Source organism: Choloepus didactylus, chromosome 2 (assembly GCF_015220235.1).
Source record: "Choloepus didactylus isolate mChoDid1 chromosome 2, mChoDid1.pri, whole genome shotgun sequence".
NCBI lineage: Eukaryota > Metazoa > Chordata > Mammalia > Pilosa > Megalonychidae > Choloepus > Choloepus didactylus.
Window position 1 is genome coordinate 58,853,567 of NC_051308.1, and position 26,365 is coordinate 58,879,931.

A 26,365-nucleotide genomic window follows, 5' to 3' on the forward strand; every position below is an offset into this window, starting at 1 on the left:
CCAGAGGCCAACAGTTGAGTTCCCAAGCAGAATGCGTATTTTCTCAAAAAGGGGGTCAAGGGAACTGGATTCCTCTTCCCTTGTTACTTCTGAATCAACACTTCACATAAGCCCTACAGATGCCAAAGATAGTGGCATGGCAGATGTCTAGCTGGTGCCAATCAGATGGCATCATATTCTCCAAAGAAAACCCACTTGGAAAAGCCAAACTAAGCCCCTGGAAAACCAATCCAAGCAGCTCATGGACATGTAAGGAAATGGAAAAAAAAAAACAAACAAAAAAAAAGAAAAGGAAAGTAAACAGGCAAACGGAAGAAAACAAAACAAAACAAAAACAAAAATAAAAAATAAAAAAAGGAGGGTTTATTAACTCTCTCATGCATGTTAAATTAGAGGGTATAAAGACAAAGTTAACAGTCTTTCTCTGAAGGCTGTAATGTTGTTTATGTGGTTTGGTGACTTCTTAGATTGGCAGCCGTCTTGTCAACATCCCCTGTGTCATCCAGAGGGCAGGTCTCTCTCTACCTTGGCAACTGGTTCCCCTACCTCCAGATTCTTTTCCATTTTTCACCTTTTACAGGCTGATTTAAACATTTTTTTAAAACCACATGCTTCTTTTCCTGGGCTCCAGCCAGCTCTCTGGGGAAGAGCTGTTGGCAGTGGTGATGGAATTGGGAGGGGTCTGTGAGGAAATCTCGGGAGCTTCCTGCCTCCCTCAGATTTCCCCATACCAGACTGTCTCTCTCACAGTTGTTCATGAGAACCAATTAGGAACTGCTGTAGGTTTTTTGATGTCTTCTGAATCCCTCCCCAGAAAGCCCAGGAGTTTGTAATTGAGACAGGAAATCAAGTAAAAAGACCCAGAATCATCTTTTTCCCACAGTCATGAGGGGAGGCCGGTAAATATATCTAGAGGACACAAGTTCCCAAATTTCACCCCCCCAGTCCTCCGTAGGAGGTTCTCAAAGGTGCAGCACCAAGAACCTGCTCCTCTTCTTTCACCTCCTTCTGCCTCCTGGTCTCCTCTTAGGGCTGGAGAGCCAGTGCTCAGAAAGAAGAGGGGGAAGAGGAGGAGCTAACATAGCTGATGCCAGCCTGTTCTGCTGTCTGGGGTGACAGTGACTGCTAGACCCTCAGAGTGTTGCCTGGAGGTTGGGGTCCAGGATGGTTTCTCGATCTGGAGACTCAATGTAGTTGGCAGCTTCTTGGAGTTTCAGCAGCATTGCCATCTAAAGAGGGGAAAAAGTGGATTAAAGAGAGTTGGGACTCTGGACCCTTGCCCACAGAATGGAAACAAAAAATCTAGATTGCGATCTCATCCTTGGTTTGTAAGTGCTTAAGAGCCCAGAGAGTCTAGAGATGGTTTGTGCTAGTTTGAATCCATTATGTACCCTATAAAAGACTATTCTCTTTTAATCCACTCTTGTGGGGGCAGACATATTGGGGGTGGGATTTTTGATTAGGTTGTTTCCATGGAGATGTGACCCACCCAATTGTGGGTGAGACCTTTTGATTAGATTATTCCCATGGACATGTGACTCTGCCCCTTCAAGGTGGGTCTTCATTAGTTTACTGGAGTCCTTAAGAGAGCTCAGGGAGAGAGAGCTCAGAGCTGACACTGACCCAGACAGTTTCTAATAAATCCCCTTTCTAAAAGCCAACCCATTTCTGGGATATTGCATTCCAGCAGCTTTAGTAAACCGGAACATGGTTCACAAAAAAGCAGTGAAGATGGCTTCAACTTTGTTTTTAAACATTTGCATGTGGAAGAGATGCTTGGGATTATCTCCACTATATGAGGTGCCATGCTGTGATGTGTGGGGGCGTGCACCCAAAAGAACAAGACAACCTTGTGCCTTCAAGGTGCTTATGCTCCAGTGGAGGACAGAAGGTGCCTATCTACCAGCCATTACTGGGAGGAATATGACAAGTATCATAATAACAACCTTGTTTTTAACAATTTTCCCTTCCAATAGATTATAACCCAACAGGTAAACTCAGTGTTATTTAAACTTGTTTATCCTCAGCTCACAAGCTCTACTGCTTCATAACAAGTCTAAACTCAGTATATTTAGCTCCTTCCCTCTTTACCTATTTTTTTCCCCTGGATATTTCAAGATTGGGATCCTCCATTTCTGCTAGGTAAGCTGTATTGAGTCTCTAGTGAATCTGTTTTCCACCCTTCTATTTACATGATTATTAAAAGTCTTCCAATTTAAAAGTGTTTTTACACAGATAACATCTGTTTTCAAGAAAGTCAAAATTAAAAAAAAAACGGTATTATGATACTTTCTGGGGAAGATGGTGGAGTAGGGAGCTACAGGACTCACTCCTCCAAAAATAGCTACTGGAGAGGCAGAAATTATCTGAAACAACTGTTCTGGGGCTCCGGAGGCCAGGAGAGTACTGCACAGCATCCAGGGAAGAGCGGGATAATAGAACTGAGTATCTCGCTCCGAGGTGGTGGCCACGCCCATCTCCCAAGCTTGAGGTGAGCTGCCTCAAGGTCCAGTCCCTGGCTGGCAGCTGTGAACCGACAGGGAAGTGGAAGCCCTCCTTCCCAAGAATGTGGTGTGTGTGTGCGGGTATGTGTGTGCGTGGCTAAATACCAATCACAGCTTTTCATCGGTGAATTTAGGTTGCTGGGTCCTGGCTCTGAACTGCTGTTCTAGCCCACTCCTGACAGGAACCGCCCAGCCATTGTTTTGACCTTGCCCCAAACAGGGGCAGAGATGGTGGAGGTTTAAAGACAGTACCTCCCTTGGGCTGCAGAGAACAGTTTGCTGAAGATCGCCACCTGCTGGGCAGGCAAGGAAAATGTAACCTTAAGGAAATGACAAAAAGGCTTTTTGGCATCTTTCCTGACTCTCTAGGGGCCTTTGGAACTGGTCTGTGCTCCTTCGTGGGTCCCTGGCCCTGTTATGCTGAGAAATACCAGCTTGGAAAAGTCCTCTCTGGGGTGACCCTCCACCCAGAATTTGCCCTCCAGGCAAAAGTAATTAGAGGCAATGAAAGTAAAGTAAAACAAAACAAAACAAAAAACTATAGGGGCAAAACAAAAGCAAACAGAACAGATCAAGAGTCTTAGAGAAGGAACAGAAGAAGCTTTCTCCTGGGAGTGAAACAGTTGCACAAATAAAGCAATATTTAAAATTGTAATGCATACCCAGGGCAAGTTTCAGATGTAGAAGAGTGAATAAATCTGATCCGTTAAACATGGGCAATTCTAAAGGTTTAGAGTAAGTTGAAGTACATGTCAAAGAAGAGCCTCAACACAAAGTCAATCAACAACAAAGCCCTAAAAAAGAGAGAGAAACTGACCTTCAAAGTAAACTCATCAAAATGATCACATGCCTAGACATCAGCAAAAAATTACAAGCCATACTAAGAAACAAGAAGATAAGGCCCAGTCAAAGAAACAAATTAAAAATCAGAAGAGATGCAGAATTTGGAACTAATCAAACATGTTCAAACAAATCTCCCAAATCATTTCGAGAAAATGAAGGAAAATCTGGCTAAAGAGGTAAAGGATTATAAGAAGACACTGGGTGAACATAACGAAGAATTTGAAAATATGAAAAGAAAAATAACAGAATGAAAGACACAAAATAGAATAGATTAAAAATACACTAGAGGCATACAACAGAAGATTTGGACAGGCAGAAGACAGCATCAGTGAGCTAGAAGACAGGACATTTGAAATCTTATAGACAGGAGAACAAATAGAGAAAAGAATGGAAAAAATGGATCAGGGTCTCAGGGAATTGAATGACAGCATGTGGTGTACAAACATACACATCATGGGTGTCCCAGAAGGAGAAGAGAAGGGAAAAGGAACAGAAAGAATATTAGAGGAAATAGTAGTTGAAAATTTCCCAATTCTTTTGAAAGACATAAATATACATGTCCAAGAAGTGCAATGTACTCCAAATAAAATAAATCCTAATAGACCAACTCCAAGACACATACTAATCAGAATGTCAAATGCCAAAGATAAAGAAAATCCTGAAAGCAGCAAGAGAAAAGCAATTCATCACATACAAGGTGTGATGGTTTAGATGCTTTATGGATCCTAGGAAAGTATGTTCTTTTAATCCATTCCTGTATGTGTAGACCTATTGTGGGTGGGATTTTTGATTAGGTTATTTCAATTGAGATGTGACCCACTCCATTCAGGGTAGGTCTTAATCCTCTTACTGGAGTACTTTATAAGAGGATAAAACACAGAGAAGCTAAGAGGTAAAATTAAGAGAAGCTCACAGAAAAAGCCCCAGAGACGGTGTGAGGAAGCAACTTAAGCCAGAAGCTGGAAGCAACAAAACCCAGGAGAAAAGGACCAGCAGATGTCACCATGTGCCTTGCTATCTTGACAGAGGAGCCTAAGCACACTGGCAGCTGGACTTCAGAGAAGGTATCATCCTGTTGATGTCTTAATTTGGACATTTTTCATGGTCTAAGAACTGTAAGCTTGTAAATTAATAAATCCCCATTGTTAAATGCCAATCCATTTCTGGTATATTGTATTCCACAGCTTTAGCAAACCAAAACACAAGGGAACAGCAGTAAGATTAAGTGCTGATTTCTCACCAGAAACCATGGAGGCAAGAAGGCAGGGGTATGAGATATTTCAGAGAAAAATCTGCCAGCCAAGAATCTTTTATCTGGCAAAACTGTCTTTCAAAAATGAGAGTTTAAAATATTCACAGGTAAACAAAAACTGAGAGAGTTCATCAACAAGAGACCTGCCCTACAAGAAATACTAAAGAGGGTTCTGCAGGCTGAAAGGAAAAGACAGGAGAGAGAGGCTTCGAGGAGAGTGTAGAAATGAAGATTATTACTAAGGGTAAATAAAAAGGTAAAAAGAGAGACAAAAGTAAGATATGACCTATGTTCCGGTTTGCTAGTGCTGCTGTTATGCAAAATACCAAAAATGGATTGGCTTTTATAAAGGGGATTCATTCGATTACAAATGTAAAGTCCTAAGGCCATAAAAGTGTCCAAACTAAAGCATCAACAAGAGGATGCCTTCACTGAAGAACGGCCGATGATGTCCAGAACACCTCTGTCAGCTGGGAAGGCATGTGGCTGGCATCTGCTGTTTCTTTGCTCCTGGGTTGCATTTCAAAATGGCTTTCTCCAAAATGTTTCTAGGCATCTGTCTTAGCTCCCCTCTCATCTCCTCTGCATCCTTGCTTCTTTCTCATAGGACGTTTTTCTCTAAGCGTCTGGGGGTCCTCTCTTAGCTTCTCTTGGGCAAACTCTGGGTTTCATTTCTTAGCTTAGCATCTCCAAATGTCCTTCTGTCCACATTTCCAAGCATCTCTCAGCATCTGTGTCAGCTCCCAAGCGTCTCTCCAAAAGTCTCTCCCAGCTGCTCCGAGCATCTTCTCTCTGTGAGCTCTTATAGGACTTCAGTGATTTAATTAAGACCCACCTTGAATGGGTGGGGTCCACACCTCTATGGAAATAATTCAACCAGAGGTTCCACCCCAATCAACAGACTAATTAGTCTGCCCCCACAAGATTGCATTAAAGAATATGGCTTTTCTGGGGACAATAATATATCCAAACCAGAACAACATATAAAAGCTAAAGGATAAAACCATTATGGTAATGGATTAAACTCCCCAATCAAAAGACACAGATTGGCAGAATGAATAAAAAATTACAGCCCATCTACATGCTGTCTACAAGAGACTCACTTTAGACCCAAGAATACATATAGGTTGAAAGCAAAGAAAGGTTGGAAAAAAATATTCTATGCAAAAACAGTAACCAAAAAAGAGCTGGGGTAGCTATACTATTATCAGACAAAATAGACTTTAAATGCAAAACTGTTATAAGACACAAAGAAGGACAGTATATTTTAATAAAAGTGGCAACCCACCAAGAGAAAATAATAATCATAAATATTTATGCACCTAACCAGGGTGCACCAAAATACATGAGGCAAACACTGGTAAAACTGAAGGGAGAACATCTCTAGCTATTAGGGAAATGCAAACCAAAACCACAGTGGGGTATTATTTCACACCTACAAGAATGGCCACTATTAAAAAAACAGAAAACCAAGTATTAGAAAAGATGTGGAGAAATAGGAACATTCATTCACTGCTGGTGGGAATGTAAAATGGTGCAGCCACTGTGGAAGACAGTTTGGTGGTGCCTTGGGAAGCTAAGTATAGAACTGCCATATAATTTGGCAATTCTGCTACTAGGTATATAGCCAGAAGAACTGACAGTAGGGATGCGAACGGACATTTGCACACCGATGTTCACAGTGGAATTATTCATGATTGCCAAAAAATGGAAGCAACACAAGTGTCCATCCGATGAGTGGATAAACAAAATGTGGTATGTACATACAATGGAATATTGTTTAATTGTAAGAAGGAATGAAATTCTGATGCATGCAACAACATGGATGAACCTTGAGGACCTTATGTTGAGTAAAATAAGCCAGACACAGAAGGAAAGATACTGTATGATCTCACTAATATGAACTCTAATTATAATAAGCAAACTCATAGAGTTAGACTCTAGAATACAGGTTACCAGGAGATAGAATGCAGGTAGAGAATGTGAAGCTGATGCTTAATTTGTACAGACTTTCTAATTAGGTTGATTGTAAATGTTTCGAAATGGATAGATGTGATGGTAGCACATTGTGAGTGTAATTAGTAGTGTTGTATTATGTATGTGAATGTGGTTGAAAGGGGAAATTTAGGGTCATGTGATGATTGTGGTTAATGATACATATGTAAGAATGTTTTTTCATGAACTATAATGAAAGTATGTCACTATTACAAGGTGTTAAAATAGGGTGATATATGGGAAAAGCACACTAGATGCAACTATGGACTATAGTTAACAGTAATATTTTAATATTCTTTCATCAGTTTTAACAAAGGTACCACACCAATGCTAAGTGTCAACAATAGGGAGGTATAAGAGGCAAGGGGTTTTTCATTTTGGAGTAATAAAAATGTTCTAAAATTGATTGTGGTGATGAATGCACAACTCTGATTATACTAAAATCCATTGACTGTATACATGGATTGTATGGTATGTAAATCTATCTCAATAAAAATGCTTATAAAAAAAGGTATTATGACTAAAATGGAGGCATTTCCTAATGGAAAGTAAAACTGCAGGGTCATAGGATTTGTGCATGTTAAGTTTTAATGTAAGCTGTCAAATTATTCTCCAAAATGGTTTAACCAATTTACACTCCCACTAGCAGAGTATGAAAGCACAACCACTGTTTTCGTGCTTATTTTGTGAAATGGCATCCCCTTGTTTTAATTTGCATTTCTTCAAATTATTAGAGAGGTTGAGTATATTTTTGTTTTTATTGGCCATTTGCATTTCCTGTACTCAAATTCTGTTCATATCAGTTGTTCATTTTTCTGTTGATTTTTAAGAAGTTCTATATATTCTAGATATCAATCCTCTTTTGGTTATATGCATTGCAAATATCTTCCTCCAGGGTGTCAGTTGTATCAGCCTTCTTTCTATAGAGGATCTATGAACTCCATTTAGTGGAACAGTCTTCAGGAGACAGATTTCAGGATAAATATCCAAGTAGAAGTAGAAGTATATAGAGAGATCTAATGTAGATTGCTTGCTGCTCTACTTCTTTGGTTGATATTCCTACATGGGATGTGCCTGAGACTCAGGTATTTGCTAGAACACAGCTTGGGGATGTGTTATTATTTAGCTTAAGCTAGGTCCCAGGCATACAATCTTTATGATTCAGGATTCTAATAGTCAGAGTGCCTCACTGGCCTCATCCTGTTCCTAGCTCTGCTGATTCTCTTCAGCTTCTAGGCCCCCATGAGTGGACGCATGATGAGTTCGATGAATTCAGTTCTACAGTACTCATACTTTTACCTTAGAATGGCCTCCACTCACCAGAGGGTCCGAGTCCAGAGAACTTGGGGTGCTATCTTTGACAGTCCTATCCTCGGGAGGTGAGGCAATGCTGTGAGGACCCACAGTGGGCGGGGGCAGGTGGTACAACTTTGATTGGTCTTGTTGGGCTGACGGCCAGGGAAGAGTGTCCCGGACCCACTCCACTGGGTCCTCCCATGCGGCTTTCTGTCCATGGACCTGGAGAGAAGGAGATATGTGATTACTGAGAGGGAAATCCACAGATCAGAGGTTTGTTCCTGTAGTCTCCTGACAGTTCCCACAAAAGAACATTCTCCTTGGGAATATGCACTTCCTCAAATGTGAAGCCGTGAAGTTCTGATCCCCATGGAATGTTCATGAGCTTCCCAACAAGGGAAATAAATTGGTATAAAATGGTTAATTTTGGTAGATAATTTGGCAGATCGTATTAAAATTCAACATGCACAAATCCTATAACCCTGCAATTTTACCTAGGAAATCCTTCCATATTAGCCCCAATACCTTTTAAAATTTTCTTGACTTTCTTGAAGACTATTAATAATCATGTGAATTTTACTTAAAATACAAGATTTATAAATTAAATACTAGTTTTTGGCATCAGTGTATTATTGCACCTCTAGAAATCTGCCATTTCATGAGGAGGTATCTATCTCAATAAGAATTACTTGAACAATTATTGATCAGCAATATGGGTCTATTTTGATTCCTTTCCCTGACCTTAAAGTCTACCTACAGTTGTTATTTTTGTTCTTTTCAAAATTACCCATATTTATTCAAAAAGAGTTCATCTTTCAATAAAGAAAAAACTGTTATAATTTTAAAAATGATGAATTACTTTTATGTAAAATACATGACCAAAGGCATCCAGTCATTGCATCATAGTTCATTAGGGCTGGAATGGACCTCAGTGATTATCACTCCCTAATATACAGGTGGGAAAACTAAGGAGATTTTAAACAAATGACATCTTCCTTTTGCACAAAGTTTTTATTCTGATTTTTAAAAATCTTCCCACATATTTCATTTTATCTTCAAAAAAAACCCAGGGATTTAGGTAGAATAGGATTTATTATCCCCTTTTTACACATGAGGAAGTTAAGAAACATTAAGTAACTTGGCCAAAGTTAAAATATTTATTAATATTAGCTAAGACTATAACAGGGTTTTACTTAATTCTTAGCTCTATTATTTTTCAATTTACTCTGACCCCTAGAGCGTGGTTTGTATTTAGCTTAGAGCCAGAAGGCATAGGACTGGAGAGATGGCCCCATAGAAAGTGATCATTTGGCCATTTGCTGAATAGTTGCCAAAGGCAGGAAAGCAGAGTCTATCCCATACCTTACTCTACCTGTTAGAAAGAGAAACTTACTAATCCCTAAAAGCCCCATGCCTAAGATTAAAGCAATTTTCTAGTTTACTAGTTAGGACAGCCTGATCTTGGGGTTTGAATAAGTCAGAGGAGAGGATTCACCTTGATTCCATCCTTGGCTCCTTCCTGCAGGTAGGGAATGATAGAATTGTTCCACAGGTCAATGAACCAGGTCCGGAAGTCCTCAATGCCAATGGGACAGGACAGAAAGAAGCAAGGGCCTATGGAAAAGGAAGAGGCCATGAAGATGGCTGAGAACCTAGCTCTCCCCAGCTGTCTGCCCATTTTACTTCTTAGTACCAGGCAGTGGGGTCTGATATCCAAAGGATTAAAGGAAATTTAGAGTTGGGCTATACTGAGATTGTTCTCAAGACAAGTGGGTGCTCATTGCCTGGCTGACAGTCTTGTAAGTAATGCTTTCACAAGGTGGAAGTGAAATAAAGGAGTGAGGGAGAACTTTTAAGTTTCATCCTGAATACTTTCCCTCCTTTTCCCCATTAATTGTGGGAAAACAATGTGGGAGAGGGGTTAGCGTTCTGATGGTTGAAGTGATTTATCCAAATCATGGTGCTAACTGTGTCAGGAATGCTTGTTAAGTAACGAAGTGGTTCTAAGTCTAAAGCCACGAGGCTGGCAACTCCTTTACATGCTGAAGACTCCAGAAAGAAAAGGGAGCGTCCCTCCAGGTGGTAAAGTAGAAAAAGGAAGCCACCTCCTGACCCCAAGGGGGAAGCTGATCCCCAGTACCGATGAGGAAGTCTGAGGTGCTGTGCTTCTCAAGGAAGGTATGGAGATGATACCACAGCTTGGGTACCCAGTCGAGCACCCGAAGCAGCTCTTCCTTGTTGGCATTGATGTCGCTGTCTGACTCTACCAGCTTCCTCCTCAGGTAACGAACCAGGAAGCCATTGGCTGGCTCCACGTTGTTGGAGAAGGTCAGCATCCTGCCACCAGGGATGGGGAGAGTGGGGTCAGAGTGGCAGTGGGGACACTGTCAGGGTTCATCACCTGCCAGTCCTTCCCTCCTCCTGCCTGCCTCCCACCGAAGCCCATTTGGTTTCTTCTCAGGTAATAGCGAGGGCATCTGAAGTCAAGGCAGCAGCCCTAGGCAGGCAGAGCTGACTTTCAAATCAGTGGCCCTCTTCAGATAACCATCTGACCTCTTTGACGTGGGTCAGCATGTATAAGGGCAGAGAATCCAAATTATAGTAACGTTGCTGTGTCTCTTCTAGTTTTGCAGTCTTTTCTTTTCCTCAAGCATCCTCCTCCACCCTGTCCTTGGCATGTCAAATACATGTACTCTCTCATCCCAGCCCGAAGGGCTTCCTTCTGCACTCTGCCCATCTGGCTACAGCCTTGGTTTAACTAGTTTATAGACTTTCAGGTAGGGTTGGAAGGTTCACCCAGGGCCATAGTCCTTACCTGAAACTCAAGTGCAAGCCATGGTTGGGTGTCATTTTTACAGGCTGATTGGTGGTACCTATGATATAGGGGCTGTGGGAAGAAAAAGATTGACTTAGACTTGTCTTAATACTTGCTTTCTGCCATGTCCATACAACGGAAAGCTCATAGGTTGGACTGGATGGGTTCTCCCTCCTCCCACGCACTGTCATGAGTTTGGTCCTGACCCAAGCTCACCATTTGTGATACTTGCAGGTGAGGGCCCCATTCACCAGCTCACTGATGGAGCCTGCTTCACTCAGGTCATCTAATAGGATCACCAGGGGAACATCCCCAATTCCTGTTTCCCGGTCTATTTGGTTGGCCAGGTTGGAAAGATACAGTTGCAGATCCTAGAATAAAAGAAGGGCAGTGGCTCAGCACTCAAGAGTAATAAGCTCTTGGACAAGCCTTGGTAAAAAATGGATTTTGGAGAAGCTATACTAATTCTAGATTTCCCTGGGGCCTTTAGTTGCTATTTGATACAGTTGGACCAGACCAGATCACCACAGACTGATGGTCCCAGTGGCTCTAAAGCAATCCTCTTTAGCAGTGACTCCTAAATCCCCAAAAGGTGGGAAACACATGCTATATCCTAAATGGATTTTCACTGAGTTGGTACCATGAATTGTCATTATTGGAAGCATCTTCTCCAGCTGGGAAAAGCCAAGATTTGAACCAACTGTCTGCTCAAGAGATGTCAGGATTTGGTAGGGAAGACTAAACATGTAACATTTAATTCTGGGTGCTTCTTCCCAGAAAGCCCAAGGTTAGAGAGTAATACTGAAAAGAAAGATAGAGGGAAGAAAACAGAAGAGAAGGGATGGGATTGACTAGGTTGACCAAGAATTAGGTAGAAATGAGAAGGATGTATTTAATTAATGATCAACTAAGGGGAAAGGAGCTTAACAGAAGAAAGGGAAAGTGTGGAGAAGGGAATTAAGGACGAACAGGTCAATGGTCAATGGAGCCCTCATCTTACAAGTCTGGAAAGAAATTGGGGGCAAAAGGAGGGAGATTAGAAAAGGGGATGAGTGGGGAGGGAAGAAAAAGAGAACACTAAAGAGCACTGAAGAGCAGGGGTGAGGAAAGGGAAAAGGAAATGATGGGGCAGGAAATGGCCGGGGAAGGGAGAGCCTTGGGTGAGGCTGAGATCTGAACAAAGACTGGCAGGGGTCCAGGAGGCAGCCACCTTGCAAGACTGCTGGTGCATGTTGAAGGTGCTGACGATGCCCTCGGTGACCTCGCGGCCGGAGCGCTCCACTAGGTACTCAGCCAAGCGATTGGTCAGGTAGGTCTTGCCCGTGCCACTGGGGCCCGAGAGGACGAGGCGTCGGTGCTTGAGCAGGAGACTTATGTAGTGCTGCATCATCGGCTTGGGAATCAGCGTCTCAAACACCAGGCTGTCGACGCATTTCTCCTTCAGACCTGAACCCCCAGCCCCAGAAAGCATGAGTCTTGACCAGGGCCCTGAGGATAACAAGGGACCCTGAAGGGTGTTTTTTTCTTCATCTAGGAGCCCCCTGAAAATACTCAGAGGCAACTGTCCCATGGTCCTAAAGGGATCCCCTAACCCCCTACTTCAGAAAACTTAAGTTTGATTTTTAGGAACACACTTTGAGCTGGAGGTAACTGGATAGAGTGAGAAGGCCAGCCTTGGCAAAACTGTCTCTGGGGACAAAAGCTAAGCCTGGATCTTACTCATATTTTTCTATCTCACAATCTTTAAGCACAGTGTAACCTTCATGTTGTGGTTCCTCAATAAATTCTTGAGTAAATGAACAATGCATTATTTTATGATCCCCTCCTTTCATCCCATACCAGCTCACCCAAGAGACAAAGACTGACCTTTGAGGGAGACGGATATACTATTGACACCTCGGCGGCAAGGAGGCATCTCTGGGGGCTCAGCATCCAACACTCGTTTCACGTGGCTGATGCTGTAACCGTGGATGGACTCGGTGCTTAGTCCCAGGGTAGAAGCTGGGTCCATTTTGGAAATATAGTCCTGGTAGAATAGAAAGGGAGAAAAGGAAGAAGATGGTGAGGAACACTGAGAAGACACAAACACAGCACAAGAATGAATGAATGTTAGAGGGAATGAAAGTGGATGGAGAAAGGGAAGAGCATATGATTTTCTTATGTATCATTTCTTCATAAAGCATCAAAGGTTCCCAAGATCCCAGTAACTAGATGGCTCACTATCCCATGAGAGGACAAGCAACCTTTCTAAGTATGTGTGTCCCTTTACCTGGAATACTTGGAAAACAGCTTCATCCAGTATCTTCCAATCAACTTTTCCACTGACCTTGCTACATCCCAGGAAGAATTCTTGCTGTTTCAAGTCCTATAAGGCCAAGATAGAAGCCTGTGAGCCTCAGTGTAGATGACTCTTAAAAAAAAAAGATCTTAAAAGGCCTTAGGAGTTGAGTACTCTGGTTTTGAGGGTATTCAGAGTCCCGATTTTCTTGGCTAAAAATAACAGCATTATGTTGGTTCATACATAGACCCTCCCCAAAGCATCTTACCCCTTTGATGATGTGCTGGGGAGGCATCCTCACCACCACCCGAAGGGTCACTTCCTCCTTTGGACCACAAGTGCTGATGCCATCCATAGGTGACAGGTCTGTGGGGTTGAGAAGGACTATTGTTTTGGGGAGCACCCACAGTCTTTCCTAAACCTTCCAGTCATTAACCTTGCCAAATAAGTCTTTTATTTCCCATAAAGAAGAAACAGAGGCAAAAACTGAAACATAATTAAGATTGAAGGACCGTAACAACTCTTCATGTCTTGTGTCACTAGCATCTGCTTTGTTTAGGCAGTTAACTCCTTGACCCAAGGAAGATGCTACCAGAGCAAGCAGAATGGTGGAACCCTGAACGAAAACCTCTTTTCTCCACCCTTATAGGTTCTTCTTTCAAAAAGGTACCTGTATCTGTGAGACTTGGGCTGAAGGAATGGGTGAGTGCAAGGCCCAAGGAGCGGCGAGGGGATGATAAAGCAGATGATCCAGGGACCTGCCCTGGAGTGGAGCCTGATGAGGGGCCTGGAGCTACCTTCAGTCGGTCATTCTCCGCCTTCAGCAGGTCCACCTCCAACTGTGGCAAGAACAGACAGGTTAGTGTAGCAAATGTGGACAGATCTCAAGCCTTGGTCTTTTATTTCCTGCCAGCTTTCTGCTGGATACTGACCTGCATGTTGTGCATGGTCTCCCGAAGCTGGTCCAGTTGGTGGGCAGAGTTGAGGGCTTCTAAGCGGATGTCTGTAAGTTTCATCTCTTTCTCCCATAGCTCAGAACGCAGCTCTGATACTTCCTTCTTCTCTGGCTCCTCCTCCTCACTGGCATGGAAGAGCCTAGTATGGGGAACCGAGTGAGCAGGGACCCTGTAAGAAAGTGAGAGTCAAGCCAGGCTACAGAAGCACTCCAGTTACTAGGTAATACTGAGACCTGTGATTGGTTGTCTGTCTTGGTTCCTCCTGCCCATAGATACTTAATCAGTAACGAGAGGAAAGGTCCATATACCCACTGAGAGGTCTGTGGTGGGGTATTATTTGTCCAGGATCTGATGGGCTTACTGCCAACTCTAGCCAGCAGTTTACATTGGCACCAGGCTGGGTGGCATGCAGTTAGCACTTACTCGGTGACATCAATGCCAACAGAAGATGAGTTGGAGGACTTGATGGAGGGTGATGCAGTCTCTGTGGAACCATGCTGTAGTTTGGGGGATGAAGGGGCTGAGGAGTCAGGTGTGGCAATCTCCTCAATATCAGAGTATGAGGAAGCTGACTTGGGTCCCTTCTTTATACTGAAGGCTTTGTTGAAGGAACTTCGAAGCTAGAAAAAAGCAGATCCAGGTAAAGAGATGTTAGGGCTCCACCTTGGGGATGGAGAAGGATTGGTTTGGTACTTCTGAGACTGAGAGGAGTGGAGGCAGGGGATTTTCTTGCAGTAATTAAGCCTCCTTCTATAAGGCTTCATTGATTCATGGAATATGAATAGAAGAGTTGCCTAGAAATTAGAGCTAGGAGAAAGGGCAGAATTTTTTGGCCTGCTATTGTGTGCTGTAGGAACTTCTTGAGTCTCCTCTCTCCCATGGGGGAACTGTGTCTCTGAGGGGATGGAGAAAAGCCCCCAGAGGTCACATGGTATACGTCTCAGCAATCCAATCCCACCTTCTCCAGCAGACCAAGAATGGCTCTAGTCTAGAGCCTAGCTCACTTTGGACCTCAAGATGCCTCCTCTGACTAGGGCTTATCAGGCCAGCATCTATTCATCTATTAACCTATCAACCAGAGACTGACAATATGATTTTGGGGAAATGAACAGAAGGGAGTGGTATCAAGTTTCTTTTATTTTGTATTTTTTTAAAAATGTTTAATTAACTTTATTTATCAAATAAAAAAAAAGTTTCTTTTAATATCCCTTGTGCCCAGTATAGAATAGTTGAAACAATCAGATGCAGATGCTTTCTACTAATTCCATTCAAATGTTCTAGAATAAGGGACACTTCCCAAGAAAGGTACCTTAGGGTACTTGGGATATTATAATCTGATCATAGCTTGTTTGATGGGTGTTAAGGATTTAGGAAGGTGAGAGTTACAAATCAGGGTCCTGTCCCACACCCATTCACATGCATCCATACAGCATGCATCACACACACAGGGGCACTGACATGGAATGGCAGCAAGAGACAGAGAGTAAAGGAGGGGTCAAAGGCTATAGGGGACAAAGGCAAACCAGATCTTTGGGATGGTGAGAGAAAATAAGGGAAAATTTGTGGGTATCCTAAGGATCTCTCCTTGAGCACAGGAAGGATGTTAGGTGATGGTTGGAATTGATGGGTGGTATGCATTGGGGTCTCTACTAGGTAGGACATGGAGAAGGACCACCCTGGCTGGGATGGGAAAATGAGTGAGAGAGTATGTGTGTAGTTGGCTGGTTACAGGAATATAATATCATTGAACAGTTAGAGATTAAATGTACCATAAAGATCAGTTCTCTGTAGAGATGAAGAACTGAGGGTGAGAAGGGCGGAGCTGACAAGCTTGAGTTTATATAACCCAAGGAAGACCTGGGACTACAACAAAGGCTTTCTGATTTTTAGTCCAATGAAGTTTTCTCTACACCACTGCCTCATGGGAAGTCGTGTGTGTGTGTGTGTGTGTGTGTGTGTGTACAATGCAGAAAGAGATCTTGTGACCACAATCTGCACAATCTGCCTGGAACATAAGCCCGCTAAGATCAATAAAATCCTGAGTGAAAATAGTGTTCTATGTGTGGTTCAGTATTCCCAAAGCCAGAACTACTGGGAGATGCTGATTGTTGTTATGTGGTTAAGGGTTCCATGGTCAAATGAGTTCATGAAACAATGGATTAATTAAAATGAACAGGATTCTTTACTGGAGGACTTCTTAGAACTTAACTGGGTGAATGTGCACTGTAGTAAATGCAGTTTCTGATGCATTTATCTTACTTTGGTATCACTTTTTAAGGAAAATATAAATGGATCAGTGATCTGTAGAAAACACTTTGGAAATGCTAACTTGCTAAATCAAGTTTAAATAATTATCCTGGCATTCCCACCCTATTCAATCTGGGCTCCAGCTAAATGGGTCTTCTCCCTGCCCTACTGCTTCCCTTCTGATCAAGCATTGACTGTATAGAAAGGATTCCAACATATTCCTCTTCACCTATCACCTTCCCATCTCAGTTTAATTTTGACCTCCTTTGTGAGGTTTTCCCTGCCTATAGTAATTACAATCTCATCCATGAACTTCTTAATACTCTTTGCTTGAATTAAGCATTTTGGCACTGTTGGATGGTTATCAGTTTTATTTGTACAATATTTATTTTATTTCCCCAGCAATATTGTAGGCTCCTTGAGGCCTGATACTATAGACACCATTTCTCATATCCTTTACAATACCTAGCACAATGCGAGGGTAGGGTTAGAATGAGTCTCAGATGTTTGGTTCACAATGGAAATTCTAGGTCCACCTTCTGTTTGTCTTAGACTATACTCTAATCCTTGAAATGTCTTTGGAAATTCCCTAGATGTTCAGGGGGCTTCAGGCTTTGGAGTGACTTGAGGGTACCCTAGACTGGACCATATCCTTTACTTCTCTCTGGTTCTTCCTACTCTAGAGCTAAATCCTCAGGCTAGGTCAAAACTGAACTGGTCTCTGGAAATTGTGATCAAGAAAACATTCATCCAGTGACTCCCTTCCATTTTGGGTTTCTAGGTTTGATGGAACAAAAAGTAAGAGAACTCATTTTCTGGATAAGAGGAGCTCAATTTGACTGCTTTTTACAACAGGCAGATTTTTTAACAGGGGAAGATAGGATGGAATAGATTTGAATTTTGTTTCACCTTACCATTTGGCCCCCAACCAGACCACTCCTCTGTCCTCAGGTGGGGCAGCCGTGGATAGACCATGCAGTGGAGTGAGTTAGGAACTCTGGAATGGTTGTTATGGTTAGTGCTATGAGTGGCTGTCCTCTTTTAGGGAGAGGGAGTTGCTCTGGAAGTAGGGAAGATATGGCAAAGGGAAAGAGGAAACGAGAGAGGAACTGGGTCTCTTACCTCATAGACCTGGAAAAAAATAGGGATTTGAAGTCAGCATTTTGAAGAGGGGGAAAAAAAGAAGCAACACTTAATCACTCATTTCACATAGCTGGTACCTATCTGCACTATACAAGGGTCTGTGGACTAGTCTTACTGAACAGGGGACAAGAGAACAAGAAGTCTCCGTTTGGGAATCCTTTCCTTATCACAGGCAGGAAGAGGAGCTGAGCGTTCCAGAACTGCCTCAGGAATTTCAGAAGGTTCATCCAAAGTCAGTTTAGGATTATTTAGGAAAAAAAAATCTCTCTGGACCAGCCAAAGGATCCTTTTGAAGTAATCTAGAGAGTGCCACAAATACCTCTCCAAAAATTGAAGAAATAACCTCAGCAGTTTCTAGAATGCACTGATTTTATTCTAAATTGAATTCTTTGTTGATAAAATCTCTCTGAAGCATAAAAAAGAGTGGGGGAGTTGGGTAGGGGACTGATAGGACTTTCCCCCTGGGTATTTCTTATTGCCATATACATTTGATCCTAATCAGTAACGGAGAGCCTAAAGAAAGCAGATGTGTATAAGGGTTGGAGAGATGGCCTTGGAACAAGTAGGGTATGACTGGAGGGTGGGAGGTATTTAGCAGACCTGGCTCTGAGCAGACACAGAATTGGGGCTTAGTAGTAGAAGGGATTACATCTTGGTTAATCCTGGAAGGATCTGATCCCTATGCTGTGGTAGTTTCCTTCCCCTAAACCACTACTTACCCAACTCTTCTTTTTCTTCTTCTTTGCATCAGCATCCTTGCCGCTGCCAATGCTGGAATGGCTGGTGATGCTGTTGAGGCTAGAGATGCTGTCTGAGGAGTTCTGTCTCTTGATCCGCAGTTCTAGGGGCCAAGTATAAGTGGGAAGAACGCAGATGGAGCAGATTTAGAGAAGACATGAGACTCAGGGCAAGTCTAGTTGCAGAAGGAAGAGGGGAAGGGAACCAACCAACTACTAGGCCCATAGTATTCGTTTTTTTGGATCACTCATTCAACAAACATTTACTGAGTGCCAATTATGTTTCAACAGGAAAAAATGACAAAAGTTAAAAAAAGAAAAGAAAGACCTCTGTTCTCCAGAAGCTCCCAGTCTAGAAGGAGAAACAGCAGTGGCATGAAGTAGTGAACTTGGCTTGACTAGGGTCTGAGAAGGGCTTATTTAAAGCCCTCTACCATTTTATGAGGACATCAGCCTACCATTCTTTATGATTTTCTTCAGCAGTGCTGGAGCCCGGTGGCTCAAGGCAAGTATAACTATCCATGTGCCCTGCATTTAACCTGAACAGCTTCAGTTTTCCCATCTGATGAGTAGAAAACCTCAGAGTGGTGAAAAAGTTTATGAATGGCACAAAAAATGACTCACTTTTCTATAGCAAGGAAGAATAGGAGTAACAAAGGAGCAGATGTTTGGGTCTCTAAAGAACAGAAATTCTTCAGATGGGAACACTAGAAAACATACTTAGGGCTAAAGAAAAAGCACATGCAAAGACACTGTGCAGGGAAATGGTTTTGCTTTGGGGAAGTGCAGGTGGTATGGGGTAGAATCAGCACAGGGCACATACGTGGGGCTGCAGCAAGAAGTGAGAGCGGAGATTAGGCTGAGGCCAGATCAGCAAGAGCCCTGACTGTCTTTTAAAGGAAATCTGTCTTTGTGCCATAGGTAACAGGCAGCAAAAATTCTAAAGCAAGGGCATAATATGGTCAGATTTTTTAAACCTTTCTATTTTTAAATAATGACAGATTTATAGGAAGTTGCAAAGCAGTGTAAAGGGAGATCCAATGAACCTTTCAGCCAGTATCCCCCAATGTTAACATTTTGCATACCTATAATACTCTGTCAAAAGATTTTTACAGAGCATATTATATTAACAATGAGAAAGATGAATTGGAAGAAAACTAGACTAGAGGTAGAGGACTAGTTAGGTGACTATTTTGTAATTGTTCTCCTAGAAACAGGATCTGTCAAGTGAAGGAATATGGATTTTATTGGGTTATTCTCTGATTCTTCCCATGACCAGAAATGGATCTTAAAACCCTAATTTTCTCTTTGAACAATAGGGTAAGCAAGATCTTAGGAGCTGATATTGTGCATCTGTCTATCATCAGTTATTTGGGGTTTCCAATTAGTAGTTAGTCTATTGATTAAATTTTTTAAAATACACTGAACAGTTCAGTTAAGATCAAAGGATATGTTATAGACTCAAACAGTCTTCAAATAGTTAGGAAACCATTCATGCACTTTTAATTTTGTGCCATGTACAATTGTACCTATTTAAAAAATAAAATAAAACAAAGCTAGGCATCATTCTTTGAATGCTTCTAAGAAAATCCCCTGGCCAATTTGAGCCTGGGTCAACATGAACTGAAGATAACATGAAAACTCCTAGCCAAAGACGTGATTCACTCATTCAACAAAGATACATCACATACCGTAGCCCTAAATAGCAAGGTGTACTTGGGAAACTAGAAATAGCTAGTTTTGTTTGAGCAAGTTACTTATTTTCTCTGATCTTATTCTCCTCTTCTATAAAATATACCTTATAGGGTTGTTACCTGTGATAAATTAATATATATAAAAATTCTTAGAAAGTGCTGGCACATAGCAATGCTCATTAGTTGCTGGCTGTTACTATTAGTGTAGTTGGAAAATGGAGTGTAAGAGAAATGATGGCACATGAGGCTAGAAAAGAAAGGCACGTCTTAGATCAGGAAGAGGATAATATGCCATGCTAAAGGGTTTTGAACATATTCTTTTCCCCTCCAACTTGTTTTTCTGAAATGTTTCAAACACATACAAAAAACTTAAGGCCTAGTTCAATGAACAACCATATGTCCTCCACCTAGATTCAACAATTGTTAATATTTTGCTATATTTGTTTTTGCTCTTCACACACGCACATACGAATGATCTGAAAATAATGTGCAGACATCATGACACTTTCTTGTAAATTCTTCAGGATGTATTTTTTAAGAATAAGGACATTCTCCCACAATATTGTTATCACAGCTAAGAAAATTAATTCTTTAAAATTATTGTTAAATTATTTTTTTAACTAGAGAAGTTGTACAGAAAAAGCATGCAGAAAATACAGAGTTCTTATATACTTTCCTCACACAGTTTTCTCTATTAACACTTTGTATTAGTGTGGTACCTTCATTACAACTGATGAAACAATTATAATTATACTCTTTAAGTATAGTCCATGTTTACATGAGGGTTCACTGTTTGTTCTATACAGTCCTATGGTTTTTAAAAAATTTATTCTAGTAATATAATATATATATATATACCCTAAAATTTCCCCTTTTAACCTCATTCATATATGTAATTTAGTGGTGCTAATTACACTCACAATTTTGTGCTACCATCACCATCATCCATGACCAAAATTTTCTGTCACCCCAAACAGAAATTCTGTTCCAATTAAGCATTAACTCCCCATTCCCTACCCCTACTTCAGCCCCTGGTAACCTGTATTCTAGTTTCTGACTCAATGAATTTGCTTATTCTAATTATTTCATGTCAGCAAGATCATACAATATACGTCCTTTTGTATCTGGCTTATTTCACTCAACATGATGTCTTCAAGTTTCATCCACGTTGTCGCATGTTTCAGAACCTACATTCCTTTTTATTACTAAATTATATTCTGTTGTATGTATATACCACAATTTGCTATCTATTCATTTGTTGGCGGACACCTGGGTTGATGCTGTCTTTAGGCAATTGTGAATAATGCTGCTATGAACATTGGTGTGTGTATTAGTTAGGGTTCTTCAGGGAAACAGAATCAACAAGAGATATCTATAAATATAAGATTTATAAAAGTGTCTCACATAACTGAGGGTATGCATGAGTCCAAATTCCGTAGGACAGGTAGCAAATTGGCAACTCCAGTGAAGATGTTTGATGAACTCCTCAGGAAACAAACTGACAACTTCGACGAACTCCTCAGGAAACGCTTCGCTGGTCAGCCGAAGAAGAAAAAGGTACTTTATCTGTCTTGCTTAAAAGTCTTCAACTAACTGGATTAAATCCAGCTGATTGCATTCTTTCATTGTGGAAGACTTGCCCTTCATTGACATAAGCAGTCACAGCTGCAGTCAATTGACTGATGATTTAATAACTCAGCCTTCTGGTTTATTAACCAGCCACAAATGTCCTTGCAGTGCTTGACCAGACACCTGGGTACCATTACCTGGTTAAGTTGACATGTGAACCTAAGCATCACAGTGTGCAAATATCTGTTTGAGTTCCTGCTTTCAATTTTTGGGGGTATATACCTAGAAGTGTGATTGCTGGGTCACATGGTAATTCTATACTTTCTGAGAAACTGCCAAACTGTTTTCCACAGTGGCTGCACCATTTTAGTTTCCCAACTACAAGTTAACAAGGGAGCCTATTTCTCCACATCCTCTTCAGTACTTATTTTGTTTTTTTTGTTTTTTTTTTTTTTTAAGTAGACATTCTAGTGGGTGTGAAATGGTTTTGTAATTTTGATTTGCATTTTCTTAATGCCTAAATAATTTTGAGCATGTTCTCATGTGCTATTTGGCCATTTGCAGATCTTCTTCGGATAAAAGTCTATTCAAATTTTTTGCTCTTTTTTAAATTGGGTTGTCTTTTTGTTGTTGAGTTGTAGGATTTCTTTATAAATTCTGGATATTAAGCCCTTATCAATATTTTCTTCCATTCTGTAGGTTGTCTTTTTACTGTCATGATGAAGTCCTTTGATGCACAGAAGTTTTTAATTTTGAGGAAGTCCTATTTATCTATTTTTTCTTTTGTTTGTGCTTTTGGTGTAAAGTCTAAGAAACCATTACCTAATACAAGGTCCTGAAGAGGCTTCCCTATGTTTTCTTCAAGGAGTTTTATAGTTTTGGTTCTTCTATTTAAGTCTATGATACATTTTGAGTTATTTTTTTTAGACTGTTTCCAAATGTTTGTTTTATTACTAATGAAGCCACAGTGAATATCCTCATACATATATTATTTTACACATCTACAGCATAGCTGTGGGATAAATTCCTGGAAGTGACATTGCTGGATTAAAGAGTATATGCATTTTTTTAAAATTCAGTTTTATTGAGGTATATTCATGTACCATACAATCATCCATGGTGTATAATCAGCTGTTCACAGACCATCATATAGTTGTGCCTTCATCACCCCAATCCATTTTTGAACATTTGCTTTACACCAGGAAGAATAAAAATAAGAATAAAAAAACAAAAATAAAAAAGAACACCCAAATCACCCCAATCTTCATTTAGTCCCTGTACTCATTTTTCTACTCATCCATCCTTACACTGGGTAAAGGGAGTGTGATCCACAAGGTCTTCACCATCACACTGTCACCCCTTGTAAGCTACATAGGTATACAATGGTCTTCAAGAGTCAAGGCCACTGGGTTGGAGTTTGATAGTTTCAGGTATTTACTTCTAGCTATTCCAATTCACTAAAACCTAGAAAGGGTTATCTATATAGTGTATAAGAATGCCCACCAGAGTGACCTCTCGACTCCATGTGAAATCTCTCAGCCACTGAAACTTTATTTTGTTTCATTCTGCTTCCCCTTTTTGGTCAAGAAGATGTTCTCGATCCCACAATGCCAGGTCCAGATTCATCCCCAGGAGTCATATCCCGCTTTGCCAGGGAGATTTAATCCCCTGGGAGTCAGGTCCCAAGTAGTGGGGAGGGCAGTGAGTTCACCTGCTGAGTTGGCCTAACTAGAGAGAGAGAGGCCACATCTGAGCAACAAAGAGGCACTTTGAGGGAGATTCTTAGGCACAGTTATAAGCAAGTTTAGCCTCTCCTTTGCAGGAACAAGCCTCACAAGGGGAAGCCCCAAGACAGAGGACTTGGCATACCAAACCGTGAGTCCTCAAAGTTTATGAGAACATCAGCAACAACCTAAGTAAGGAAGTTTGAGTTATTTTTTGTATATGATGTGATGTAGGAATCCATCTTCATTCTTTTGCATATGGACATCTAGTTTTCCCAGCACCATTTGTTGGATAGACTATTTTCTCCCCAATGATTGGACTTGGCACCCTTGTGAAAAATCAATTGGCCATAAATGTGAGGGTTGATTTCTGAACTTTCAATTTCATTTCACTTGTTCTATATGTCTGTCCTTGTGCTAGTACCATGCTGTGTTGATTGCTGTACCTTTGTAAAAAAAATTTTTAATTGAGAAGTGGAAGCCTTCTGTTCTAGTTTGCTAATGCTGCCAGAATGCAAAACACCAGAAATGGACTGGCTTTTATAAAAGGGGGTTTATTTGGTTACACAGTTACAGTCTTAAGGCCATAAGGTGTTGAAGGCAACACATCAGCAATTGGGTACCTTCACTGGAGGATTGCCAATGGTGTCCAGAAAACCTCTGTTAGCTGGGAAGGCACGTGGCTGGCATCTGCTTCAAAGTTCTGGTTTCAAAATGGCTTTCTCCCAGGACGTTCCTCTCTAGGCTGCAGTTCCTCAAAAACATCACTTTTAGTTGCACTTGGGTTATTTGTCCTCTCTTAGCTTATCCAGAGCAAGAGTCGGCTTTCAATAGCTGTCTTCAAACTGTCTCTCATCTGCAGCTCCCGTGCTTTCTTCAAAATGCCCTTCTTTGCTGTAGCTCCTCTTCAAAATGTTACTCACAGCTGCACTGAGTTCCTTCTGCTTGTCAGCTCATTTATATAGCTCCACTGATTAAGGCCCACCCTGAATGGGTGGGGCCATGCCTCCATGGAAATTATCTCATCAGAGTTATCACCTACAGTTGGGCGGGGCACATCTCCATGGAAACACCCAAAGAATCACAATCTAATCAAAACTGATACATTTGCACACACAAGAGTACATCAATGATAATGGCATTTGGGGGGACATAATACATTCAAACCAGCACACCTTCCAACTTCATTGTTTTTTTTCAAGATGTTTTTGGCTATTTCTGGCCCCTTACTCTTCCATATAAATTGATGATTGGCTTTCTTTTCCATTTGTGCAAAGAAGGCTGTTGGAATTTTGATTGGGATTGATTGTGTTGAATCTTTAAATTGCTTAGGGTAGAAATGACAGCTTAACAATATCTAGTCTTCCAATCCATGAACATGGAATGTTCTTCCATTTATTTAGGTTTTCTTTGATTTCTTTTAGCAACTATGTTTTGTAGTTTTCTATGTGTAAGTCCTGTGTATGTTCTTGGTTAAATTTATTCCTAGATATTTTATGCTTTTATTTGCTATTGTAAACGGATTTTTTTTCTTGATTTCCTCCTCTGATTGCTTATTGCTTGTGTATAGAAACACTAGTGATTTCTGCGTGTTGATCTTGTACCCCGCCACTTTGCTGAACTCATTAATTAGCCCTAGTATCTTTGCTGTGGATTTTTCAGGATTTTCTCTATATGGGATTATGCCATATGCAAATAGGGAAAGTTTCACTTCTTCCTTTTCAATTTGGATGCCTTTTATTTCTTTTTCTTGCCAAATTGCTCTGACTAGAACTTCCAGTACAATGTTGAATAACAGTAGCAGCAGTGGTTTTCTCCTTGTCTTGTTCCTGATCTTGGAAAGCTTTCAGTCTTTTACCATTGAGTATATTAGGTGTGGGTTTTCATAATTGCCCTTTATCATGTTGAGGAAGTTTCCTTCCTTTCCTAGTTTTCTAAGTGTTTTATTTAGAAGTGGTGCGGGATTTTGTCAAATATCTTTTCTGCATCAATTGAGATGATCATGTTTTTTTTTCTATTGTTCTGTTAATGTGGTGTATCACATTAATTGATTTTCTTATATTGAACCACCCTTATATCCCTGGGATAAATCCCACATGATCATGGTGTGTAATTCTTTTAATATGCTATTTAAATATTGCTAATATTTTGTTGAGGTTTTTTGCATCAATATTTATAAGGGATATTGGTCTGCAATTTTCTTTTCTTATGATATCTTTATCTGGCTTTGGTATTATAGTGATTTTGTTAACCTTACTGAATGAGTTGGGAAGTGTTCCCCCCTCTTCAATTTTTAGAACAGTTTGGGCAGGATTGTTGTTAATTCTTCTTGAAATGTTTAGTAAGATTCACCAATGAAGTCATCTGGTCCCGGACTTTTCTTTCATGGGAGATTTTTTTTTTTTTTTTGTTACTGATTAAATCTCTTAACTAATTATTGGTTTGTTGAGAGCTTCTATTTCTTATCGAGTGAGTGTGTGTAATTTGTGTGTTTCTAGGAATTTTTTCATTTCATCCAGGTTGCTGGTGTACAGTGTTCATGGTATCTTCTTATATAATCCTTTTTATTTCTGTGGTGTCTGAAGTAATGTCCCACCTTTCATTTGTTTTTTATTTAGTTATTTGTGTCTTCTCTTTTTTTCCTGTGTCAGTCTAGCTAAAGGTTTGTCAATTTTATTGATCTTTTCAAACAACTAACTTCTGGTTTCATTGATTCTCCCTATTGTTTTTTATTCTCTATCTCATTTATCTCTGTCCTAATATTTGTTATTTCCCTCCTTCTGCTAACTTTGGGTTTAGTTTGTTCTTCTTTTTCTAGATCCTCCAGTATGAAGTTAGGTCTCCAATTTGAGATCTTTCTTCTTTTTTAATGTAAGCATTTAGAGCTATACATTTCTCTCTGCACTGTCTTTGCTGTACCCCATAAGTTTTGGTATGGTGTGCTTTTGTTCTCATTTGACTCAAGATTTATTTCCTAATTTCTCTTGTGAGTTCTCCTTTGACTCATTGGTTGTTCAAATGTATATTCTTTAATTTCTACAGATTTTTGAATTTTCCAGTTCTCCCTCTGTTATTGATTTCTAATTTCATTCCATTATGGTCAGAGAAGATACATTGTATGATTTCAATATTTTTGAATTTATTGATATTTGTTTTGTGACCTAAAATGTGACCTATCCTGGAGAATAATCCATGGGTACTAGAGAAGTATGTGTATTCTGTGTTGTTGGGTGAAGTTTTATATATGTTTGTTAGACCTAGTTGGTTTATTGAATCATGCAATTCTTCTGTTTCCTTACTGTCTTTGATCTA

The 26,365-nt window shown here is 40.6% G+C and overlaps 1 protein-coding gene across 7 annotated transcripts in view; it reads right to left on the reverse strand.

Annotated features, from left to right (window-relative positions):
* Positions 1–341: 341 nt before the first annotated feature.
* NAV1 (neuron navigator 1) overlaps positions 342–26,365 on the reverse strand; it is a 266,333-nt gene continuing 240,309 nt past the window's right edge. For 6 of the 7 annotated variants that reach the window (XM_037825060.1, XM_037825057.1, XM_037825059.1 and 3 more), the window contains 15 exons: positions 18,049–18,170; positions 17,309–17,317; positions 14,363–14,559; positions 13,916–14,108; positions 13,654–13,822; positions 13,252–13,349; positions 12,975–13,070; positions 12,572–12,731; positions 11,916–12,151; positions 10,922–11,076; positions 10,706–10,777; positions 10,031–10,227; positions 9,386–9,504; positions 7,915–8,112; positions 342–1,229 (listed from right to left, as the gene is read on the reverse strand). In XM_037825060.1, the coding sequence (XP_037680988.1) occupies positions 1,134–1,229; positions 7,915–8,112; positions 9,386–9,504; positions 10,031–10,227; positions 10,706–10,777; positions 10,922–11,076; positions 11,916–12,151; positions 12,572–12,731; positions 12,975–13,070; positions 13,252–13,349; positions 13,654–13,822; positions 13,916–14,108; positions 14,363–14,559; positions 17,309–17,317; positions 18,049–18,170 (2,117 nt within the window). In that variant the 3' untranslated portion in view covers positions 342–1,133. The remainder of the gene's footprint in view (positions 1,230–7,914; positions 8,113–9,385; positions 9,505–10,030; positions 10,228–10,705; positions 10,778–10,921; positions 11,077–11,915; positions 12,152–12,571; positions 12,732–12,974; positions 13,071–13,251; positions 13,350–13,653; positions 13,823–13,915; positions 14,109–14,362; positions 14,560–17,308; positions 17,318–18,048; positions 18,171–26,365) is intronic. The other variant, XM_037825055.1, reaches the window with a different exon arrangement.